At 34.7% G+C, this 22,831-nt stretch overlaps 2 protein-coding genes across 6 annotated transcripts in view; one reads left to right on the top strand and one right to left on the bottom strand.

Moving 5' to 3' along the window:
* Positions 1 to 11,836, bottom strand: part of taok2b (TAO kinase 2b) — a 33,166-nt gene extending 21,330 nt beyond the window's left edge. For 3 of the 4 annotated variants that reach the window (XM_044103220.1, XM_044103218.1, XM_044103219.1), the window contains exons 1-10: positions 11,230 to 11,836; positions 6,899 to 7,039; positions 5,885 to 5,956; positions 4,828 to 4,929; positions 3,256 to 3,301; positions 3,077 to 3,173; positions 2,794 to 2,907; positions 1,273 to 1,364; positions 1,081 to 1,174; positions 440 to 521 (exon numbers count right to left, since the gene is read on the bottom strand). In XM_044103220.1, the coding sequence (XP_043959155.1) occupies positions 440 to 521; positions 1,081 to 1,174; positions 1,273 to 1,364; positions 2,794 to 2,907; positions 3,077 to 3,173; positions 3,256 to 3,301; positions 4,828 to 4,929; positions 5,885 to 5,956; positions 6,899 to 7,030 (831 nt within the window). In that variant the 5' untranslated portion in view covers positions 7,031 to 7,039; positions 11,230 to 11,836. The remainder of the gene's footprint in view (positions 1 to 439; positions 522 to 1,080; positions 1,175 to 1,272; positions 1,365 to 2,793; positions 2,908 to 3,076; positions 3,174 to 3,255; positions 3,302 to 4,827; positions 4,930 to 5,884; positions 5,957 to 6,898; positions 7,040 to 11,229) is intronic. The other variant, XM_044103217.1, reaches the window with a different exon arrangement.
* Positions 11,837 to 13,866: 2,030 nt separating this feature from the next.
* cabp5a (calcium binding protein 5a) lies at positions 13,867 to 22,299 on the top strand. 2 transcript variants are annotated; one of them, XM_044102054.1, is made up of 8 exons: positions 13,867 to 14,221; positions 17,118 to 17,499; positions 17,724 to 17,773; positions 18,095 to 18,125; positions 19,269 to 19,412; positions 20,861 to 20,970; positions 21,775 to 21,922; positions 22,015 to 22,299. In XM_044102054.1, the coding sequence occupies exons 3-8, from the start codon at positions 17,726 to 17,728 to the stop codon at positions 22,041 to 22,043; spliced, it is 510 nt and encodes a 169-aa protein (XP_043957989.1). In that variant the 5' UTR covers positions 13,867 to 14,221; positions 17,118 to 17,499; positions 17,724 to 17,725; the 3' UTR covers positions 22,044 to 22,299. The 2 variants fall into 2 exon arrangements, with proteins under 2 accessions (XP_043957989.1, XP_043957990.1); XM_044102055.1 differs by lacking the exon at positions 13,867 to 14,221 and adding an exon at positions 16,742 to 16,775.
* Positions 22,300 to 22,831: the final 532 nt, after the last annotated feature.

Here is a 22,831-nt window from a genome sequence, read left to right as displayed (position 1 = left end):
ACAAACAATTCAGTTGCTTTTTTAAACAAGAAAATAAATATTTTATTGTCTAAAATGCAATAACCTAGTTTTCCATTTGCTGAATCTGAACCAAGTGAAGATAAAACATATTCACAAACAAATGTTTATACCTTAAATCCAAAATCTTTATGTCTTGTACAGTTTTGGCTTAATGGCTGCTCTAAATAAGTTTGTCACCAAAAGACCGTTTTCGAGTCTGCATGCTGCAGTTAACGATTAACCAATCTCTAAATTATTTGACAATTATTTTAACAACTGATTAATCACGATTAATCGTTTCCAACCTGGATGTATTAATATAAAATATTCTACAATTAAAGGCATTTTCTGTCAAATCTTCAAATTTTTCTGTTAGAAAAACAATCTGAAGACTCTGCCTGCCTTAATCGTCCAACGTCTTTGCTCTGACTGTTCGTACCTTCAGCAGCACATCAGAGGTAGGTCTGTCCTGGGCCAGCTTTTGCAAACAGGACTCCACAAAATTACGGAAATAATCCGACCTGGAATAGAAAACAAATAAAAATTGTAATTTAATAGCAGTTCAAAAAGTTTTAAAGACGCTGTCGAATATCAGATTTATTTTCCACTGAAGAATACTGGTAATTTCTACGTCCAGCCTCTCTTTGACGGATTTGCCAAGTCAGGAAATTATGTTTCTTATTATCATAGCAGGATACAAAAGCTAGAATTATGATTCATGCTGAAAACCCAAAAATTTGTTAGGGAAACCCAAATGTTGCTTTTTTAACTACTGCTTTAATGCACTTCACTTCTTTTTTCACACTTCCAAAGCTACAACGCGTCATTGCTCAATTTTTACCCAGAGCCAGCGAACAAGAGAGTGATTATCCCGGTTTGGTTTCAGGTAATCGGCTCCAAGTCGAGTTTTGAATTAATTTCAATGTTCTTGCTCTCAATAAGACTAAGATCCATAATATTAAAAGGCTCAAATATTGTTCATTGTTCGATTCTAAAAGTTTGCAAACTGTGTTAAGGTTTATGGTTGTGAAATCTTCAGTTCAAGCGTCAATAAAAAATCGTTTTTTTCTCATTTCTCACCAGTGATTCGACTGCAGCACGGGGCTCTCATTCTGGGCGATGTGGTATAAGGCACTCATAGCATTCATGTTGAACAGCGGCGGCTTCCTCTCCGCTGCCAAGTGACGAAGCAGGGAGCGTCAAGAAAGAGGAAATGGTTTCAGCTTCGTGAACTTCAGTGCTTAACACACTAATGGGAGTTTTTTCTCTTACCCAGCTCTATGCAGGTAATGCCAAGTGACCACACATCCACCTTCCCGTCATACTGTCCCTCGTCCATGGCGAGGATCACCTCAGGGGCCATCCTGCACAGAGAAAACATTTCCATCTTTTTCTGTTTACATTTGATGGTGGAACAACAGAGAGCTGCACCTCCAGGCAAAACAACATGGACTGATCATATTCAAACTCAAAAATACTTTATTCAATTCAGAGGGAAATTAAATGATTCAACTTATATTCTACGATTTTCTTCAGAGAGTTGTAGATGGTGATAAACAAGGGCAGGGAGAGTCTCCTCTAGCAGTCAGTGTTACAGCGGCTCTGACTGACAAAAGAGCCTCATGAAGAGGAAGCCAAGGATTGTAAATGTTCTTGATAGAATGAAGCACACGTCTAGAGCCGGGCTGAAACGATTAATGAGATTCATTACGATTAATCGATTATACAAATAATTGTAAACTAATTTAGTAATAGATTAACCATTAACTGATAATCATTAAATGATCAGGCAGTTACTAAAGGAGTGCTGCGTTGTTACATTTCAGACATTAAATATTTATTTTGTTATTTAAAAGAGGAATTTATTTGTTTATTTGCCTTTCCCTCTGGGAAGTTGCAGAGTTTTATTTGTGATTATTGTTGCCAAAAATCACTGATTTCATTTCACAGCTTTTTCAAATGGTTGTGAATTTTTTTAAGCTTTATTTTTGCCACAGCATGTTCTTACATAAAAAGTTGGAATTTATGCTGATAACCTCCCCCACCCCAAAAAAGACACAATTGTAACATAGTTAATATTGAAAGTACAAATAAAATTTTTCTGCTCCTTCTTAAAAGAACACTGCAAAAAAACAAAATCTTACCAAGTATTTTTGGTCCAGTTTCTAGTGAAAATATCTTAGTTCATATGAAATAATAACTTAAAGGTAACTTGCTAATGCAAGATGTACGAGAGTATTAGAGTCGTACATCTTAAACATTAAATGTTTATTTTGTTATCTAAAAGAGAACTAGATTTGTTTATTTGCATTTTTAATGCATTTCTAATATTGCATAAAAAGGTTTAAATAAAAAATATGCAAAATGTGACCGTTTTTTATTTGATTAATCATCAGGATAATTGATCAATTAATCAAAAATAATTGTCACTTGCAACCTTGCTGCATACTAACTTTTTGCACTAGTGCAAGTTTTCGACTGCAGGTCAGACTCGAGTTATACAGTTTATCCCTGATACCAACCAAAAGTATGTAAACTTCTGAATTCAAAGAAAATTATTTACAAAACAAAACATTTTCCTGCCGCACTTTCTGGCATTTGGCGAATAGAAATAACTTTGGTAATTCTAATTTATGTAAAACAAGAGAAGTTTGTGTCTTTTCATTCTGTATACATAAACGATTAATTGATCACTAACTTAGTTGATTATTTCAATGATTGATTAATCACGACTAATCATTTCAACCCTAGTGTGTATGAAACATTTAATTAAATATGCGGTGGCTGTTTTACCAGTAAGGTGTTCCCACGAAGGAGTTGGCCGGAGCAACAATAGAAGCAGAGCCGAAGTCTCCCAGTTTGACCTGACCCGGTTCTGTCAGCAAGATGTTTCCTGCTTTCACATCCCTGACAGGCATAAAGCATCAGATGGAAGAAAAACAGAAAAACCGAGGAAGAGATGAAATGTTGCTGCAGCATAAACGGTGTTGCATAAGCTTTGTTATCACAACCGCTTACGCCTCTCGTCAAAGTGTGGGCGTGGAGAGCGGGTTGGCTGAAGAGAAGTGAGGCTCACCTGTGAATCATGTTGTGAGAGTGAAGGTAGACCAGTCCCTGCAAAGCACCGTGGGTAATGGCAGCTATTTCCACCTCTTGGAGGGGTTTCTTGTGGACTGTGGAGATAATTTTTACATTTGCATAAATGATAGACTGAAAACGCAGTGAAATCTTGATAAATGTTTTGTCTCCTCGTACCTTCTAACAGGTCGGAGGCGGAACCCAAACAGTACTCCATCACCAGCTGGAAAAGAGCAAACAGGAAGAGTGTTGTTGTTCAGAAACATCCAACCACACAGTGACCATTTTGTTTTGCTCCAGCGCTGAAGTAAACCTGCATAAATCTAGCTACTTATCAATGCTTTTATTGATTTTTAACCTCATTAGCTTTTTCAAATGTGTCAAAGGTTCTCAGTGAATTGTCTTTGGGAATAAAACTCTAATTAAGCCCAAAAGGAACCAGGAGCTAATCCTGAAATCTAATCTCACTTCCTGCCGTTTCAATAAGTTGTGGAGTCGAGTCGGATTAGTCAAACACAGACGCTGCGACGACTACGACATGCAAACAGCAGCAGAAGTGGAACAATGAAGTGACATTGCTGAAATAAATACCGGAGGTTTAGAGTTTCTGCTTTTTTAGTGATAAATTACAAATAGAATTTTTTTTGTGTCATCGGATCAAAAAAAAAATGAGACGACATGAAAGAGAAATATTGACTTTACATCGTTTGTTTCTCCAAAAGACATTTTTTAATGGGTTTTTTTATTTTATTTTTAAATATGCACTCTTTTTATTAAGCATCTGTAGCATTATGCAGAGGTGGGGAGAGAAATATTAAAACTGTACATTTACCAGTTAGAAAGAAATCTAATCACAGTCCCTTCAGGAAGTTGAAATGTTTTTTGTGATTGTTGCCAAAAATTCCTGATTTCGCAAAAACTTTTTTCAATAGGTTGTGAATTTTTTAAGCTTTATTTTTATACTTAGGAAAAATTTTATTTTCTGCACAGGATTCTAACTTAGTTCATATTTGAAGAGCAAATGACATTTTCCAGGACCTTCTTTAAAAGAACACACTGCAAAACACAATATCTTACCTTGTATTTTGATTTAGTTTTTGGTGCAAATATCTTAGTACACTTGAAATAACACAAAGGTAACTTATAGCTCTATCTTTTCAGCAAGACACAGGAGCTTGTTAAGAGTCAATAATTCATTAATATTTATGAACAATCACTAGTTCCACTGGCAGATTATTTCACTTATAATAAGACATTTTCTCATGTTTTAAGTGGACATAATACTTGCAATCCTAGCAATACTTGCTAGGATTGTGTGTTTTTGCAGTGCACTCTTAATCCAAATTAAGTCGTGAGGAGTTGTCAAAATGCAAAAAAAAAATAAATAAAAATTCAAGTTAACATGAACTGTTTACACAGAGTAAGAAAATCTTTTAGAAAATCTCAAAACAGCATTTGCAAAAAAAAAAACAAAAAAAAAACAAAAAGAAAAAAAGTAAATGTTACCACTTAGTGTCACATTTTCGTCTTACAAGTTTGGCTTTCAAGAGTCATTTAGAAACAGGAAGTCAGATTAGAAGTGGGCCAAAAGGAAATGGTCAAAATTCAGACGCATTGGTCAGTAAATGAGGACATGCAGAAAATGTTAGAGAAATTTAATATCAGATAGAGAGAAAAGTAGTTTTTTTAATTCAGTGTTTGTAAATGTGTTGCATTTGCTGGAGCTGCAGGTGCTGTGCAGCGCCTCACCCAGGCGGTGTGCTCTCTCAGGTAGCAGCCTCGGTACTCCACCGTGTTCGGGTGGCGCAGCTTCTGGAGGAACTTCACTTCCTTGATGATGTCCTGCCATTTCTGGAGCAGAAACAGAACCACCGTCACCGACCAGCTGACTAACCTTTCAGTTCTCAAGTGTTTTCAGCACCACACTTTTGAGATAGAAACAATGCAAATAAACTAAGAAAAGACAGTTTTAATTCACTGTTTAGTGAAATAATATTTAATAGTATACTACATTCTACAGCAGAGACAAGATAAACCAATATAATAATAACATTTTGTTTTAAAAAGTCTCACTAACACTCTCTCTACACCCGACTGGTCAGAGAAATAAAAACACTAATTAAAAAAAAAAAATCAATCTTTAAATCTTTAAATTTGAATTAAGTTTATTAGTGTATAAAATATAAGCCAAGCTTTGTTTTAATTAATACTCTGTAGGCACCACAATCCACTGGCCGTTTAAAAAAAAAGAATTATTATTTTTAGCAACATTTTTGGTTCATTTTCTTAGATATTGGTTTTAATCTCTTACATATTTATATTCCTTAAAATTGCTTTTGGTTTTTGCCATTTGAGATCTAAAGAGTATTATAAATAAAATACATTTTTATTATTAATAGTAACACTAATACACAAATCAATAAATCATTGAGCAATTACAAATAATAAATATGCAATGTATTGAAACAATCTAAACAAATCACGGGTAAATGAAATTCCTGCTCAAATTAAGTACTTGAATACAAAATACAAAGAAAGTTAAAAGAAATCTCTACAAGAATTACGTTTTCCTGCTTTAAGTTAATAAAAATAACTTTACTAATTCTAAATTATGTCAAACAAAAAAAGTTTAGTCTGATTTAACTTCAGATTTAACTTTCTTGATAATCTAATATTTTTATTTTAATCAGATGTTAGACTGAATTTTATTACTAAACTGTGCAGTTTGAATATCAAGAACATTAAAGGGTTTTATCCAGAAATGAACCCTGGAAACACCTGATTTAAATTAGTTTTTGTCTCGTACCTCATTGGACTGTTTGCCGCTGTAGGACATCTTCTTGATCGCCACCACCTCATTGGTGCGGATGTCGTGGGCCTGGAGTGGGGAGGAGGAATGAGTTTCAGGTTTAGCTCAAATGAAGGTTTTATTTCTGTAAAAAAAAACTGATTCATCTTTGACAGGAAATGTCAAAGCAATCAGGATTACACCAACAGTTTCTGCCTTCACCTAATGTTATTTACAGAGATTTTATAATTCATTTTATTTATCGTTTCTGTTGTTTTGTATAATGGTTCGCCTTATTAAAAAAAGAATCGCAAAATTTCAATGTATCAACTGGAAAAATACAAAACAAAATCTAGTTTCTGATCAATAAAAGAAGGGTTTTGGTCACTTATTCATAAATAAAAGAAGATTTAGGTAAATTTTTATAATTTATGAATTAAGTTAATTCATAAATTATAAACGACACATTTTCACAAGTCAACGTTGCGGTGCCGTAACTCCCCGATACTTTGCATCATCTGAAAAATTCCAATGGTTTCTAAAAGGGGAGACGATGCGCTTCTCAGAAAATATCTGGATATTACGGTAATTTCACTCCCGCTGTTACAGGAAGCAGGTTTTTCTTCATTTTAATCTAATGAGACACTCTTAACAGACTGTAATTTGTAAATAATTGCTAGATTGTTATGGTTGTTTTGGAGAAATTGGGCAAATAATTTACTCACAGGACATTTAAAGAACTTCATACGGAGATTTGAAACTTAAAGGGTTAAACTGCAAGCTATCATAACAATGCAACCTTCAAACTGAAATCTTTTTGCACATTCTTTGGATTGGTTTATTTACAAAAATAGGGCAACCTGCAGCAAACACAGTGAGTTTCACTGGGATGAAACAATCTGAGTTTCATCTGAACCAGATTTTAAACAGATTCTTTAGTAAATAAACATCAGAGCATCTTTTATGTGACAGATTTGGCACAGATAGACACAGGAGACATCAAGACATCCAAACACAGAGCAACAAACTCACAAAGTAGACGGCGCCAAAGCTCCCATGGCCGATCTCCCTGAGGTCGGTGAAGAGCTTCTCGGGGTCCTCCCTGCAGAACAGCTCCGCCACCTCCGGGTCCTTCAGGCTCCCGGCCCGCACACTCGACGGCATGGCCAGCGCCTGGCAGGGAGCGCAGGACACACGCAGCGTGAGCGTCTGCTGTTTGAACGCACGGCTAACACCTCTGACAAAAACACGGCTCACAAAATAATTAAAAAAGGTTTGTTACGCGTTTAAACGGAGCAAAACATGGAAAACTGATACAGTTATAACAAATTAGAGGATTGAAGTTTAAGAAATGAACTTAGTAATAAACAATCATATGATGAATTCAAATAACTTCCGATTTGAAGGGCAACTTTATTCATAAAGACATCATGATTCATTTTATTTATGGTTTTGGTTGTGTGTAATCCTGTTGAAATAAACAACAAATCAATTAATCGCATAAAAAATTCAAACAAGCTCATTAATTTACATTTGCATGAGTTATAGTTTTTCTCTTTCCACCAAAAACTGGATGATAAAAATCTTCAGTCTGCTGCTTCGGTCTCAACTAGCTGTTTTTACGGAAAGACAGTTTTGTTTACAAAGACTTCATAATTCATTTTATTTGTTGTTTTTTTTTAACATTCTGTTGAATGTTCATTAGAATTTAAAGTTAATTGATCTTTGAGAATGTGTTCTTGCATTATTAATATGCCATTACTAATATATTACTTGAAAATGGTCTCAAAAAAACAATATTATCTTTTATCACAATAATTTCTGGAACAATTTAAGACCCAGACAGAACTAGTTCCTGGTTTGTGTCAGTAAATCACATAAAATTACATTATAATAAATTGAAATCTGTTGCTGTAAAGCGATAAAATGTGGAAAAAGTGGAGGAGAATGAATTCTTCCACAATAAAACTGAAGCCAGGATAAAATGCAGCAGTAAATTATTTAGGCAAAGCCTTTCCTTACTGTATTCTGATTCGGATGACACTGTAAAAGCTGGAGGATTTTCCTACAGAGCGGAGCAGTTAGGCCACAGGATTTCCCTGAACCAAATGAAACTGTAGCCAACAAGCACTCTGTAAAGGTAACCAAAGGTTAAAGTGGCACAGTTCACCATATTTAAATTATGACTGATAATTTATTATCCTGATAGGATAAGGTGTAATACACCATGAATGGTTTTATTGTAATGTCACCAACTCCTAAAACGTTTTATAAAAACTTACAGATAAGTTTTAAAACACGCTCCTGGTGTAATTTGAATCTAAATTTATTTTGTAACTGTTTATTCTGAGAGCCAAGATAACAGCATTTAGTTTCAGTCACTGTTCCCAACTTTATATGATACTTTGTAACTTGGCAAAAGAAAAACATTGTTAGAAAAGGTTACAGTTTCAGACCTATTTTTAACATAACAAATATGATATTTAATCAAAATATTTTAAAGGATGATAAATGCAGAGATGAAATGTGCAAAATGTATCAAATAATCGCTAACCTCAACTCCTGAGTGGTTTGATGAAACATGGTTGGCTATCATATTATCAGTTATTAATACCAATAATCAATCTATATCTGTGCAGAAACATTCACACCCCTGATGCTTTTAGTCGTGTTACAACCACAGAATTGCATTATGTGCGTACATAATTTCCTATGATGGACTCAAACTGCTAAGAAATGTTAAAAACATCTGAAAAGTGTGGCATGCTGTTTTTTAACCCAACACTTTGTAGCAGCACCATGCTCTCTATGTTAGCACCTTTGCCCATTCTTATCAGCTTAGAGCAGCTCCAGCTCAGTAAAACTGGATGAAAAGCATCATCTTCACACATTTTCTTCACTGGACTTTGATTAGGACATTCTAACACATAAATATGCTTTGATGTGAAGCACTTTATTGCAGCTCTGTCTTTATGTAAGCAAGTGTTTTGCTGCATCCAACAGATTTCCTTCTGGTTCATTTAGCTCCATTCACATTCCCATTTCAATCTTCCCAACAACAACAACAACAAAAGCATTCCCACAGCATTACGCTTCCTCCACCATGTTTCATTGATGGAATTTTGTGTTTATGGTAGTGAATCGCATAAAATCCTAATTACATACATTGAAGTTTAAGGTGATAACAATGTTACTAGACATACTAATAGCTGGAGTTACAAAGCAGCCAATCCCGGTGTTTACTTTCCTTGGTGCTGATTGGCTGAATCACCAAAACTGGAGCTAAGGACGTCTGTAAAACTGTCTGCAGTAGACAGATTTCACTGAATATTAAACCTTTTTGGTGTTTGAACTAATAAAATCAGAAGCTAACGCCAGAAATGTCTTATGTCCATTGGAATAAAGAGCTAAAAAATGTGTTATTTATTCAGTAGGGAGTATAGTAGACAAAAATTGTACTCAAGTAAAAGTAAAAAGTAGCTGTCCAAGAAATTACTCAAAAAATGAGGAAAAAAATATTTGGTAAAAAGTCTTCTCTGGTACTGAGTAACTGATCAAATTATCAATCATTTAATATTTAAAATAACATAATCAGACAAAAATATAAAGATTTTCGTATCCTCGGGACAGAAATGACGATAATTCATATGACTAACAAAAAGCAACAAAATCAGGCAAAAGAACCTTTTTCCAAATCAATTTCTTTCAATGAAAAAATTTATGAAACTTTAACAGAAACTGCAGATGTGTGTCTGTGTCTGGTGATTTTTTGGTTAAAACATGTTTTTTTGTCATTCAGTGGGTAGAAAATTCTGAAATTTTACTTCCCAACTCTGAATTTATTCCAAATGATATAATGGTCTCAGCATTTGATAAATATATATCCTAACATTATGCAGCTCTAATTGCAATTGCATAATCCTATTGGAAAATCATGCAATCCTCTCTTTCTCATCTGTTCTTCGTGTAGTTTTAGCATCTTGGACACTGTTGTCCATAACAGGCGTGAGCATCTACTGAAGTGAGATTCCATCAGACTGGCTGATTATTGCGTTAGCATGCCAAAGGTGGAGTATAATTACAATAATTATTGATTCTGTGAGTCCATTTCTGCTTTATTCCAACAGGACAATAGCTCTAAAGCCCAGGGGCTTTGAATGCAAACTTCAAAACGAAGCCACATCTGATGCTATTCTGTGGTTGTTCTGTTGCCGTCAAAGAGGAACTGCTTGGTTCCCTTTAAAAATGAGAAGCTGTTTAAATACTGCAACAAAAGCCGGGCTGTCTTGATCTATTTTTTAAGAGCCTGGTGGCAGGCAACACAAAAAGAGACGAGTTATGTTGCACTGATGTGATTACTGTAAAGGCTTATTTCTTATATTTCTAACTGCATGTAAAACATGGGTGGGTTTAATAAAAGCAAGATGCATACCAGCAAGCCTAGCACAATAAGATAGAAAGAAATTAAATGAGTGATAAATTAAAATGGAGCACATTAATTTTCATGTGGATAATAATCATTAAAGAGATGCTAATATCATTAGAAACCCAGTCAGGTTTTCCCAGAATAAATTCAAAACTCCAATTTAAATTATTGTTGTATCAGTTGCTTTGCTTGTTTATTTTGGGTATTACAATATGTTCCAGTTAAATTAGAAATATATTTTATTTACCTTTAGCTGGATATACTTACATTAATAATTACTATTATGATTATGTTAATTGAAAATGGCCTCAAAATTACAATATTACCGTAAAGCACAATAATTTGTTCTTGTGACAAGCTTGCATACCAGTAGGCCTGTGTCAAGGAGTAAATCAAATAATTGCATGATAAATTAAAACAAACTCATTCATTTCTATTTGCATGATTTATCGTATTCTTTCTTTCTACCAAAAACTGGATGACAGAAGTATTCAGTTTGGTGTTTCGGACTCAACTAGCCCTTTTTTGAAAGATAATTTTGTTTACAAAGACTTTATAATTCATTCATTTTTTCTGTTGTTTTGTTTATGTATTTTGGATATTTAAATGTCTTTCAGTTCCAGTGTTAAATGTTCATTAGAATTTAAAGTTTATTAATATTTTAGAATATATTATTGCAAATTGCAATATTCTTTGAAAATGCTCTCAAAACAGTAATATTATCGTTTATAGCAATAATTTCTAAGACATTAGAAATCGTCTAGCAAAATTTGTTATCGTGACACGCTAAATATGGTAACAAAAAAGCATGTAAAATATTGGTTAAACAGTAAATATCCTAAGCAGTGTCCGTTCTTAACATCCAACAGATAATGATCCAGAAAGGCAACGACTGTTTTGTTTTACAGCAATTTAAATAATTTTTATCAAATCTTACCGTGGCTGTTGGGATCCACTGTAGCTAGCCCTGGAGCTAGCTGACTGGCCTGGCAGGAAAATCTTGGTTTCTCCCTCCCCTGTCCTCCCTTCTCCTCCTCGGCTCTGGTGTCTATTCAACACGAACAGCCCACATTCCGTCTGCCCGTCGCGGTTGTAGCTAAACCCCGGGCCATCCCGGTGCTCCCAGCAGCTTTCTGCTACTTGACATGAGTGGAGCCAGCTGACTGCCTCCTGCCAGCTAACCCACGAGCGCAGCTGCCCTGCCGGAGAAAATGGGGAGGAAAATCAGGGCCAAGGCTCCGGGGCTGCTGTTAGCACAGCGGCTAACCGAATAACGTCAACGGCCGGAGCTGATAGAGGACGTCGTTCAGGGGGAGACCGGCTCATTAAAACCCGCCACTCCGCTCCCTACTCCGATTCGCAGTGACATTTTAGCTAACGCTGTCGGTGAGCTGCCTCTCCGCTCCGTTTTATCCCCATTTTTGCTCGGCTCTCATCCGTTTTTTTTGTTCAGGACTTCATGATGGCGGAGCGGGGCGGGAGCCGAGAGGAAACCGGAAGTGCTCTTCTTCTCGGGTTGAGAAGCAGGCGAGTGTCCAATAACAGTATCCCCATGTGGCCAAGGCGAAATCATCAAAACACCAGGGAAATATGAGGTAATTCAGCGAAAAAGTATAAAAAATATTAAATTAATTGAATTCATTCACTCTAATCATTATTTTTAAATCTAGCATGTTATATTTTGTACAAAACATAGTTAATAAAAGCATAAGTGTAAATTATATTACAAACTAATTATTAGTTTATTATTAATTTACAGAGTTGAGTAGTAACTAGTAATTTTTAACAATGTTTGTATTGAGTTTTGCATGTATGAAACATAGAAAACATATATACGCTGAACATTCCCATTCACAATCAACAATAAGAGTATAAAATAAAATAAGATTTAGCTAAAAAAAATTTGTATAACTAACAATAAAAAATACATTAAAAATAAAGGGGTAAAAAGTACACATAGCTAAATAAGCATATGAATATAAAGACAAGTAAAATAAAGTTTCAATCAACCAGCTATCATGCCTAAATAATGTATCACTGTCTTGTTAATAAATATAAGTTATATTAATATTAATAATATTAGGTGTTTCTTTTATTTTGTTCCACTCCACTCAGTCATTTCAGCATGGTTACTTTTCAACAATTGCATGAAGGCGTCTCATATTTCCTTAAATTTATAGGTCTTTGCTCTGTCCAGATGTCTTAATTTCTCCAAAGCGATTTCCTGACTACAATTATTGGGTACTCTACCTACCTCTGAATATGTTTTTTTTTTTAAATAATAATTATTGTATAATTGATTCTAATTAAATAATAAGCTTATAATTATTCAATAGTATATTTAATTTAAATTTAATGCACAGAAATTATTTTAAACTAACCATTTTAAATGAAAACACGCATACAGTGTTTTATATGGGTGGTTGCCCAGGGCTGCATCAGAAGGGGGTGTGGCACCCAAGAACTAGAACATTAAATATATGTTATCTGTCAGTTGTTCCCGGAACAAGTTATTTGCATGTGTAGTGGTGTAAGTCTCCCTTAGAGACTACATTACTGGATTTTTTTTCCAAGTATGTTCAAGTTTTTTGCATTGCACATTTCAGCGAGTTTAAAGTTCTTAACATTGTAAAACATTTAAAAAAAAAATCAATCAACTTAATTTCTTTAGCACATTTCAAAAACCACTAGGAGAGCAAAAGTGCTTGACATTGAAACAGAAATACGTAAGAAACATACAAACATATGAAACGCATAAACAACAGAATAACAGATATTTCATTTTGAGAAGAACCACAAATCATCAATACACATGATGTATGTGTCTTGATTAAGTTTTTGGTAACTTTAACCAAAAACGTTGGTCAAAGTTATATTTATTATGGTTTAAAAGCATCTCTGGGTTTTTAGCCTTGAATTAAAGGAACTGAGTGTTTCAGCTGTTTTGCAGTTTTCTGGAATTTTGTTCCAGATTTGTGGTGGATAGAAGCTGAATTCTGCTACTCCATGTTTGGTTCTGGTTCTGTGAATAAATGGCCTGAATGGCACACCATTCATTTAAATAATATATTACAATAAAATGTATCTACGCTGCTCCTGATGTTTCCAAAACATCTATTTTGGATGAACAGATTATTACATAACCGATACCCAGAAGAAATAAAGACTCTATACCATGATGCTGTTGCATAATGAGAAACGTCACAATTTATTAATTTCCTGTAAATGACTCTTTGGATTACCTTTGTGACTAGTTAGGGGGATTTAAAGGTAATTCCTGTCGCGTTGTCTGAGTTTTCCCATCTGTCAGACTGATTTGATGGGAAATTATCTCAGCGCAATAACACATGACTTCTCTGGATTAGAGCTTGTTTATGTAATCCACAAGGTGTAATCTGCATGTTTTTCTTTTTCAGCAGACAGGATATGCAGAATATGCACACAAAACAAGCGAGTCCCAGATTACCTCCACCAAAAAATCCAAGCAGATTCCAAAATTTTTTAGATTATAATTTTTTTTTAAACTCACAGTAGCTCTGTTTTGGAACCTGACTGAAACCCTAGCGTCCTTACCTTGAAAAATAATGAGACTTAATTAAGTAAACATCAAGCTTTAATGTCGAAAACAATCAAATGTTGCAAGTCATACACTCTTACATTTGACAAGTTGACTTGGCTTAAAAAAAACAGCGCTGGACGGTGAATGTCGCTCTGTATCTGCTCCATTTGTATGACTTGCATTGCTTGTAACATTTGGTCATTGTTCAGCATTCACAGCCTGTTTTATACCTAACCAAATCTCATTGTTTCTCAAGGTAATTACACTGAGAGGTTCTGATCGGGTTCTGAAACTGGTAAACGGGCCAGGGTGGTGCACAGAGGGGAAAATGAACAAAGTACAACAATTGGGGGCTCATCCGGTTACTCAGGTAAAAGTAAAAAGTAGTTTTTTATTCAGGTTTACTTGAGTAAAAGATTACTTGAATAAAAGGTCTACTCAAGTACTGAGTAACTGATCAAATTATCAATCATTTAATATTTAAAAAACACATAATTAGACAAAGAAAGTGGACTTTTTTTGTAATCAGTGTCTTCCAAAAAAAAACAACAAATTTATAAAATGTTAACAAAAACTGCAGGTATGTGTCTGTGTCTGGTCAATTTTTGGTTAAAATATATTTGCTTTTCATTCAGTGGGTAGAAAATCCAGAAATTTGTACAGGGTAGTAAAAATACTCCTTTTTCAAAAAAGTTACTAAAGTATCTGAGTAAATCAAATCAATCAATAAAATTTTATTTGTATAGCACATTTCAGCAGCAAGGCATTTCAAAGTGCTTTACACCAAATCAAACACAAAAACACAATGCAACATAGAATCAACAATCAAAACAGAACATCAAGTCAGATTCCGTCAATAAATTTGTAATTGATTACGTTTCAAATACAACTCTAAACAGGTGGGTTTTTAGTTGAGATTTAAAGGAAGTCAGTGTTTCAGCTGTTTTACAGTTTTCTGGAAGTTTGTTCCAGATTTGTGGTGCATAGATGCTAAATGCTGCTTCTCCTCGTTTGGTTCTGGTTCTGGGGATGCAGAGCAGAACCAGGACCAGAACCTGAGAGTTCTGGAAGGTTGATACAACAGTAGCAAATCTTTAATGTATTGTGGTGCTAAACCATTCAGTGATTTATAAACTAACAACATTATTTTAAAGTCTATTCTTTGAGCGACAGGGAGCCAGTGGAGGGACTTTAAAACTGGTGTTATGTGCTCTATCTTCCTGGTTTTAGTGAGAACGCCAGCAGCAGCATTCTGGATCAGCTGCAGCTGTTTGATTGATTTGTTGGACAGACCTGTGAAGACGCTGTGTAACTAGTTACTCCCAACTCTGCTCATGCTAAACCGTTTACCACCCAGACGCTTCCTCACCCACATACCTCCAGCCCTTTTTTCCACAGACATCCTTTCACAGCTGCAGATTACGCCTTGCATAACCTCCTCAACTGGCCCACTGCACAAAATAAAAAAAATAAAAAAAGATAATAAACCGTTATTAGTCCCCGTTCGCATGGTGGAGCGCATTAAGCTTCTTATGCAAACAGATTTCAGACAGATTTACATAACAGAAGAAGGAACAGACAGACATGTGAAGACGACTTGGAGTCCGATTCACCTCAGACAGGTGGGTGTGAACGTCTCCACTCCACAACGTGACCTTTGACCCTGCAGGGTTATGAGTCGGGAATAAAAACAGTCAACCTTATAAAACTGCAGCAGATTACAGCGCAATTGGATAAAAAATAAAAAAGATGTCAGGGCCTGTGACCCTTTAATACATCCAAGATCTGGTTTATATTATTGTCTGTGAAAGGAGGAAGAGCCTCATAAGCTTTTGTTGATTTATAGTGACACATATCAGCCGGAGCATAAAAAGTCTGAGGCTTTAGACATTTAAGCTCCTTTAGTTGTTGCTTATTTTAGTCAAATGCGTAAAAAGTCTAAACAACATAATACCAAAGTTAAACAACGTGTTTGTGGTAATTATGTAGTTTAGTTTGATGATGGATTTACAGCTGTTGTAGTCTGTTGGAGCATTTTTGGTTAATTAAAACAAGGGATATTATAAAAAAGGAATTAATTAAATAAAAATCAAAAAATATCTGCCAAGAAGAAAATAAAAAAGTATCTTAGTTCACATATGTTCAGAATTAGGTAATAACTACTCAATATAATTTTTGGTTATAGCAAGTTTTTGAGGAGAGAATCCAGAAATTTTACTCAAGTAAGAGTAGCGATACTTCATAATAAAATTACTCAAGTAATACTAACAATACAGTGTAGTAGAAATACTTTTTTTTTAAATTAAAAAATAGTTATAACGTGGCATTTTTTCCATGTTATAAGTGAAATAATCTACCAGGGGAACTAGTCCTTTTTAAAATAGATATCAGATAATTATTTACTTCAAACTACAGGAGCTTGCTCCTGTATCTTGTTAAAAAGTTACTTTTAGGTTAGATTTGTATTGTTTCTAGTGTACTAAAATATTTGCCCTAGATGTTAGACAAAAATCCTTGGTAAGATTTTGTGTTTTTGCAGTGTAATTCTGATATACTTTGCAAATTTAGGATGAATCTTACCAAGTATTTTTGTCTAGTTTCTAGGGAAAATATCTTAGTTCACTTGAAATAAGACAAAGCTAACTCAGAAATATTTTTTCAAGATATAGGATCTAGTCTTAAGTAAATAGTTACTTAATATTGGTGAAAGTAAATAAATAAAGTACTAGTTCCACTGGCAGATTATGGGGAAAATGTTTTGTTACAAATTAAATAATCTGCCAATGGAACTAGAACTGGGTTGCTAGGTAACAGGTGGGGTTGGCAGGTGTTGCTAGGTAACGGCGCCAGTGAAACTAGAATGTTTTCATCAATATTAAGGAATTATTTACTTAAAACAATCTTATCTTACTGAAAAGTCACTTGTAAGTTAGTTTTGTCTTATTTAAATTGCACTAAGATATTTGCAGTAGAAAATAAACCAAAAATACTTGGTAAGATTTTGTGTTTTTGCAGTGTGATGATCTTACTAACATTACTAATGAAGCAAAGTAATTTAAATGTTAGTTTCATCTGATAGTGTGACCTAAAACAAACATTTTCTATTGATATTATTATTAACTTAAAACAAGCTCCTATATCTTGATAAAAAGCTGCTTGTAAGTTAGTTTTCTTTTATTTCAAGTGTACTAAGATATTTGTACTAGAAAGTAGACACAAAATACTTGGTGATGTTTTGTGTTTTTGCATATTTTCTCACATCTCAGACTGCAGTGATGCTAATAAACTGAGAAAGCAGGGCATCATGTTTGCTGCTGCCGACCTCCAGACGCACCACTGACTGACTCCTCCCACTCCGCCTCACATTCAAACATCCACGGCTCACACAGACTCCGGCTCACACAGACTCCGGCTCACACAGACTCCCGAGCATCATCATCATCATCAGCAGCAGCAGCAGCAGGCGGGCCACACCAGGTCGGGTCGCTGCACGCTGAGAGGCAAAGCTGTCTTGGCTGAAGAGGGACGGCTCACAGTCCCGGAGGAAGAGCGGGAAGCAGAAGAAGGCTCCCGCCACTCTGCAGGTGTCAACCGAGGCCGAGGCTTCATGTGTGACGCATTTAACTGACGAGCAGAAATCACCAGAAGGTGAGACACTTTCTACTCCAAAAACACACAATCTTACCAACTATTTTTAGTCTGGCTTAAAGTGAAAATGTCTTAGAACAGCTGAAATAAGACAAATCTAACTTAGAAGTAACTTTTTAAGGAGTAATAAGAACTTTTTTTCACTAAATTATTCCTTAATATTGATTTAAAATGTATCATGATGTATTTCAATCAGTTTTAACATTTTTCTTTTTATTCCACAGAAATGAGCTTTGGTGCAGCGTGCATTTTCCTGCGAGGAGGGAAAAACATCGTAAGTATAGAGGAATATTTATTTCTGACGGCGGTTATTGTTTGCAAACATCAGCTGCAGTCTGGACGGATTAAACAGACAGAAAATCTGCATCTGCTTTCTGCAACCGCATGCCAGTGACGACTCAGGCCATAATCTATGTGTAAATCCACAACATCAGAACATCCATTAATTTTAATCTGGTTCCTGCATTGATTTATTTTTTCATTCTGAGCAGCAAATTTTCAGGGTTTCCTAAATCAATTTGCATATTTAGTTTTTCTTAGCTGAAGTTTCTTTATATTCAATCCAGTTTTAGACTTTGTTTCTGTTTTTGTGCAGTCAAGAGAGCTGGCTGAGGATGAAATTGATGGTAAGTTCATCACTTTATGCTCCTCATGTTTTTCTTTCGTTTATTTTTTTTGTAGAAATGCAGAAATCTGAATTTTACAGCCAATCTCCAGAGTTGAATAGTAACTAGATACATTTACTCAGTTTCTTTACTCAGTAACTTTTTCAAGTATTTTTACAATGTTGTACTTCTCACTATTACTTGAGTAACTTTTACTACGAAGTATCACTACTCTTACTTGAATAGCATTTCTGGATTCTCTACCAACAGTGAGTAACTTCACAAAAAAAAAACTAATTTGTTTTAACCAAAAATTCACTAGACGCACACCTGCAGTTTTTGCAAAAGTGTTTTAAATTTTAGATTGAAAAATTTAGATTTTTCATTTTGTTTTTTTGTAATTATGTTATTTATGTAAATTATTTTCATTTTCATCATAAAATCACCAAAAATGTTCACATAAACTTACATTGATGTAATTTTTAAAATCTTAAGTTGCTTTTTTTTTTTTTTTTTTTTTTTACCAAATACATTTTTACTTTTACTTACTTTATTTCTTGGGTGGCTACATTTTACTTTTGCTTAAATAAAAAAATATGTTAAAATAGAGCTAATTTTACTTGAACACAATTATTGGCTGCTCTGTCCACCTCTGCATATTTCTAGTTTTTATAAAATACAAACAGCTCAAAACAGGCAGAATTGGGCAAAATGAAATCTCATCACATAAGAATAATCTCGTGCAAAAATGTAATGAAAATGTTTTGTTTAGGCCATCGGTCTGTGAAGTGTAACAGGTCATCTGTAAGATCTCTACAGAGAGATGTCACACATCAGAGTCTCTGCAAAATTTCCCCTTCATTCACAGGAATTACAGCACATGTGTAGCGACAATCCTGTTTAGATTTAAATATAGGAAGCGATATGTTGTGGGGTTTTTATATGTTGCATTTATTAAGGGGTAATTTAGTTTAATTTGATGTACAAATATAAATCTTCTGCTTGTTCCTTTACAGTCAAGTCAGATTTTTATGTATGGAAAACAAATTATTTGATGCCTGACTGCATAAATAAGAAAAAAATCAATCAATCAAATTGTAGTATCCCGGCAGAATCTTGTTCCAGTTCTCATATTTACATCTTTTTGTGTATTAATTTCTGCAGAGCTGCGAGACGCGTTCAACGAGTTCGACAAAGACAAAGATGGGCTGATCAGCTGCAAAGACCTGGGGAACCTGATGAGGACGATGGGCTACATGCCCACCGAGATGGAGCTGATTGAACTCAGCCAGAACATCAACATGAACCGTGAGTCCCACAGGGTTGCCAGATCTGACAGTTTACAGCCCAAACACAACGCAAGACCTGCCCAACTCCAGAAAAAAAACCCAGCTGAAATCTCAACATCTAATGTGTCGAAGAGGATTAGAGCCACTGAGAAAGAAATAATTATGATTTTTATATCAGAATTCTTAGATTAAATTCAGAACTTTCTCTTTTTTCATTGGCCCTAATCCTCCTCTCTCTACTGCATAAATACAATATGGATTGTTGAGTCACATTCCATGCCCCGTTACCTAGCAACCCCAGCTGAGCCCAGCACCATTACCTAGCAACCAGAGCGGAGTTTTTATATATATTACCAAAAATTGTACTCAAGTAAGAGTAGTACTACTTCAACAACAAATTTTTACTGAAGTAAAAGTAAAACATAGAAATTACTCGAGTACAAAAGTATTTGGTAAAAAGTCCAGTCAAGTACCGAGTAACCAATCAAATTATCAATCATTTAATATTTAAAAATTACATCATCAGATGGAGCAAATTCTAAAGTTCAATGGAAATTCTGGTATTTTAAGAACCAAAATGACAATAATTCTTATAAGTAACAAAAGATAACAAAATTTGGCTTTTTTTTTTTTTTTTTTTAAATTAGTTTCTTTCGATAACAAACTTATGAAACTTAAACAAAAACTGCAGGTGTGTGTCTGCGTCTGGTGAATGTTTGGTTAAATTTATTTTCAGTTTTTAATTCAATGAAGATAAAGAATCCAGAATCTTTACTCAAGTAAGAGTAAATATACGTCATAATAAAATTACTCAAGTCTACAGCATAGTAAAAATACTCCATTTTCAAAAAAGTTACTCAAGTAAATGTAATTGGTTACTACCCAACTCTTATATATTAGACCCTGAATGCATTTATAGACTTGCAATGTTTTTGGTTTTTCGTTATCCTCTATTATATTCTGATTAGAACCAGATCCATTTGGGACTGTAATGGACTCGACTCTTTGAACTTGATAAGATTTGTGTATTTTAAAGCAATATGAAGTTGCTCTGGGAATTCTGTTTTACAGTACTTCTACATAGTGACACTTGATTAACCAATGACTAATCATTGATGATGTCACATTTAAAAGATTCTAGACATTTCAAAAATGAATTAATTAATAATTGCAGTGCAATAACAGTCTTTTATAAATTTTTCTGTGTTTTCTGCTACACAATGAAAGTTATTTTCAAAAGATTTTCCACTGAAAACTTTCTGAAAACCTGTCAGATATGGTAAGAATCAGCCCAGTCTTTAACGGCCCGCCCACAGCCTTTCATTCCAGCCCATTGTGTTCAAAAGCAGCCCAATCTGGCAACACTGGAGTTCCCTCTAAATCTCAGCGTGAAGCTAAGGAGTGTGTAATGAAACGCATAAGACTGAAGAAGTATTTGCTGAAAAACAGAACCCGTTTCCTCTGCAGTTGGTGGCAGTGTCGACTTTGAGGACTTTGTAGAACTGATGGCTCCGAAGCTCCTGGCAGAGACGGCCGGGATGATTGGCGTGAAGGAGCTCAAAGACGCTTTCAAAGAGGTGAAACCGGCAGAGATTTACCCAGGAGGATTAGGGACACTGGAAAAACAACCCCAGAAATAATTCTGACTTTAATATCAAAATTCTGACATATTTCCGCCCCAGAAGCTCAGAATTCTGGCTCTAATCTCAGAATTCTGAATCTAATCTGACAGTTCTTAGTGTAATCTGAGAATCCTGATTTAATCTCAAAATTCTGACATCCCCACTCCCTGGCACCCCCCACAGAATCTCAGAATTCTGACTGTAATCTCAGAATTCTAACTATAATCTCAGAATTCTAACTGTAATCTCTGAATTCTGACTTAAGTTGCAGAATTTTGACTGTAATCTCAGAATTCTAACTATAATCTCAGAATTCTAACTATAATCTCAGAATTCTGACTGTAATCTCAGAATTCTGACTTTAGTTGCAGAATTTTGACTGTTTCTTGGAATTCCGACTTTGACCTTAAAACTTTCTTTCCTCCAAATTTTGATTTTTTTTTTTTTGTCAGACATTTGACCTTAATCTCACAATTCTGACTTTATTCTTGGAATTCTGACATTAATGATATTATTATTATTATTATTATTATTATTATTATTATTATTATTATTATTATTATTATTATTATTATTATTTTTTTTTTTTTTTTTTTTTTTTTTTTTGCCAAAACTTTGACTTTAATCTCAGAACTGACTTTTTCTAAAAGTAATTTTTTTCAGTGTCCCTAATCTTCCTCTGTAGAATTTACCAGGAGTTATTCTGAACAATTCTCTGAGTTTTTTTTCCCCTTTTGTTCCTCTTTTCCGCTCGGCTAGTTCGACATGGACGGAGACGGAGAGATCACGACGGAGGAGCTGCGGGCGGCCATGAACAAGCTGATGGGAGAGCACATGAACCGCAGAGAGATCGACGCCATAGTGAAAGAGGCGGATGATAACGGAGACGGGACAGTAGATTTTGAAGGTGCATAAGCATGACTTCACTTTGGGTAAATGTGATCCATGCGGAGCTTTACATGTAAAATAATTAAACCTCTTTTTGCTCTTTTCTTGTAGAGTTTGTCAGAATGATGTCTGGCCAGTGAGAATGCAACAAGATTTTTATCGCACCTCTTACGATGATCCTGCACAGGTGGCGACTTTCTCCGAAGCTGAACCTTCAGCACTCCAGTTATTTCAGCACTGAAAATAAAACCATATCAACTTTTCTCATTAAGGATTCTATGCAAACTAACATTGACAATTTAATGAATGTATTGAATTGAACAGCAGAAAATATTTTGTTTTGTATGCAAAGTGTAAGTTATTTCAGATTGGTTTAATGAAATAGATTATTTTGGAAATAAAGGGATTACTAATTAAAAACCGCCTTATTGTGTAATTATTATTGTCTTAAACCACAACATTGGGCTCTGTACAAGGTATAAATATAGTTTAATACCAACATTTAGAGACCAATTGCTTGGTCTGTAAAGTTAAAATCAAAATCCACAGCAACAGTGTAATAATTCTAGCTAACTACAAACAACGCTAAAGATACATTTGGAATGATAAAGCATCTGTTGTTGACATGTTGGTAATGTCAGGACCCCAATGAAAATCTGTTTTGGTTTACTGCTCCTGTAAAGTTAAAATCAAAAGCCATAACAAAACTGTCACGATGTGAGCTAATTACAAACAAAGCTAATTATAGTAAGTATGCTACACACATAGATAAAGCATCTGTTGTTGATATATTGGTAATGGATGTGGGCCCAAATTAAAATCTGCTTAGGACCTCAAAAAGAGTTGGACCGGCCCTGCATATTGAAAAGCAAAACTAAACAGAAACATAAAATATGTCTCAAACCTAGAATATTAAATTTAAATTAGA

The sequence above is a fragment of the Gambusia affinis genome, linkage group LG20 (assembly GCF_019740435.1).
Source record: "Gambusia affinis linkage group LG20, SWU_Gaff_1.0, whole genome shotgun sequence".
Lineage (NCBI taxonomy): Eukaryota > Metazoa > Chordata > Actinopteri > Cyprinodontiformes > Poeciliidae > Gambusia > Gambusia affinis.
This window is presented reverse-complemented; position numbering and strand designations above follow the sequence as displayed.

Coding starts and splice junctions, on each gene's coding strand:
- cabp5a (XM_044102054.1), top strand. CDS start 17,726: ATGAGCTTTGGTGCAGCGTGCATTTTCCTGCGAGGAGGGAAAAACATC. Junction 17,774..18,094: donor TGCGAGGAGGGAAAAACATC/GTAAGTATAGAG, acceptor GTTTTTGTGCAG/TCAAGAGAGCTGGCTGAGGA. Junction 18,126..19,268: donor GGCTGAGGATGAAATTGATG/GTAAGTTCATCA, acceptor TAATTTCTGCAG/AGCTGCGAGACGCGTTCAAC.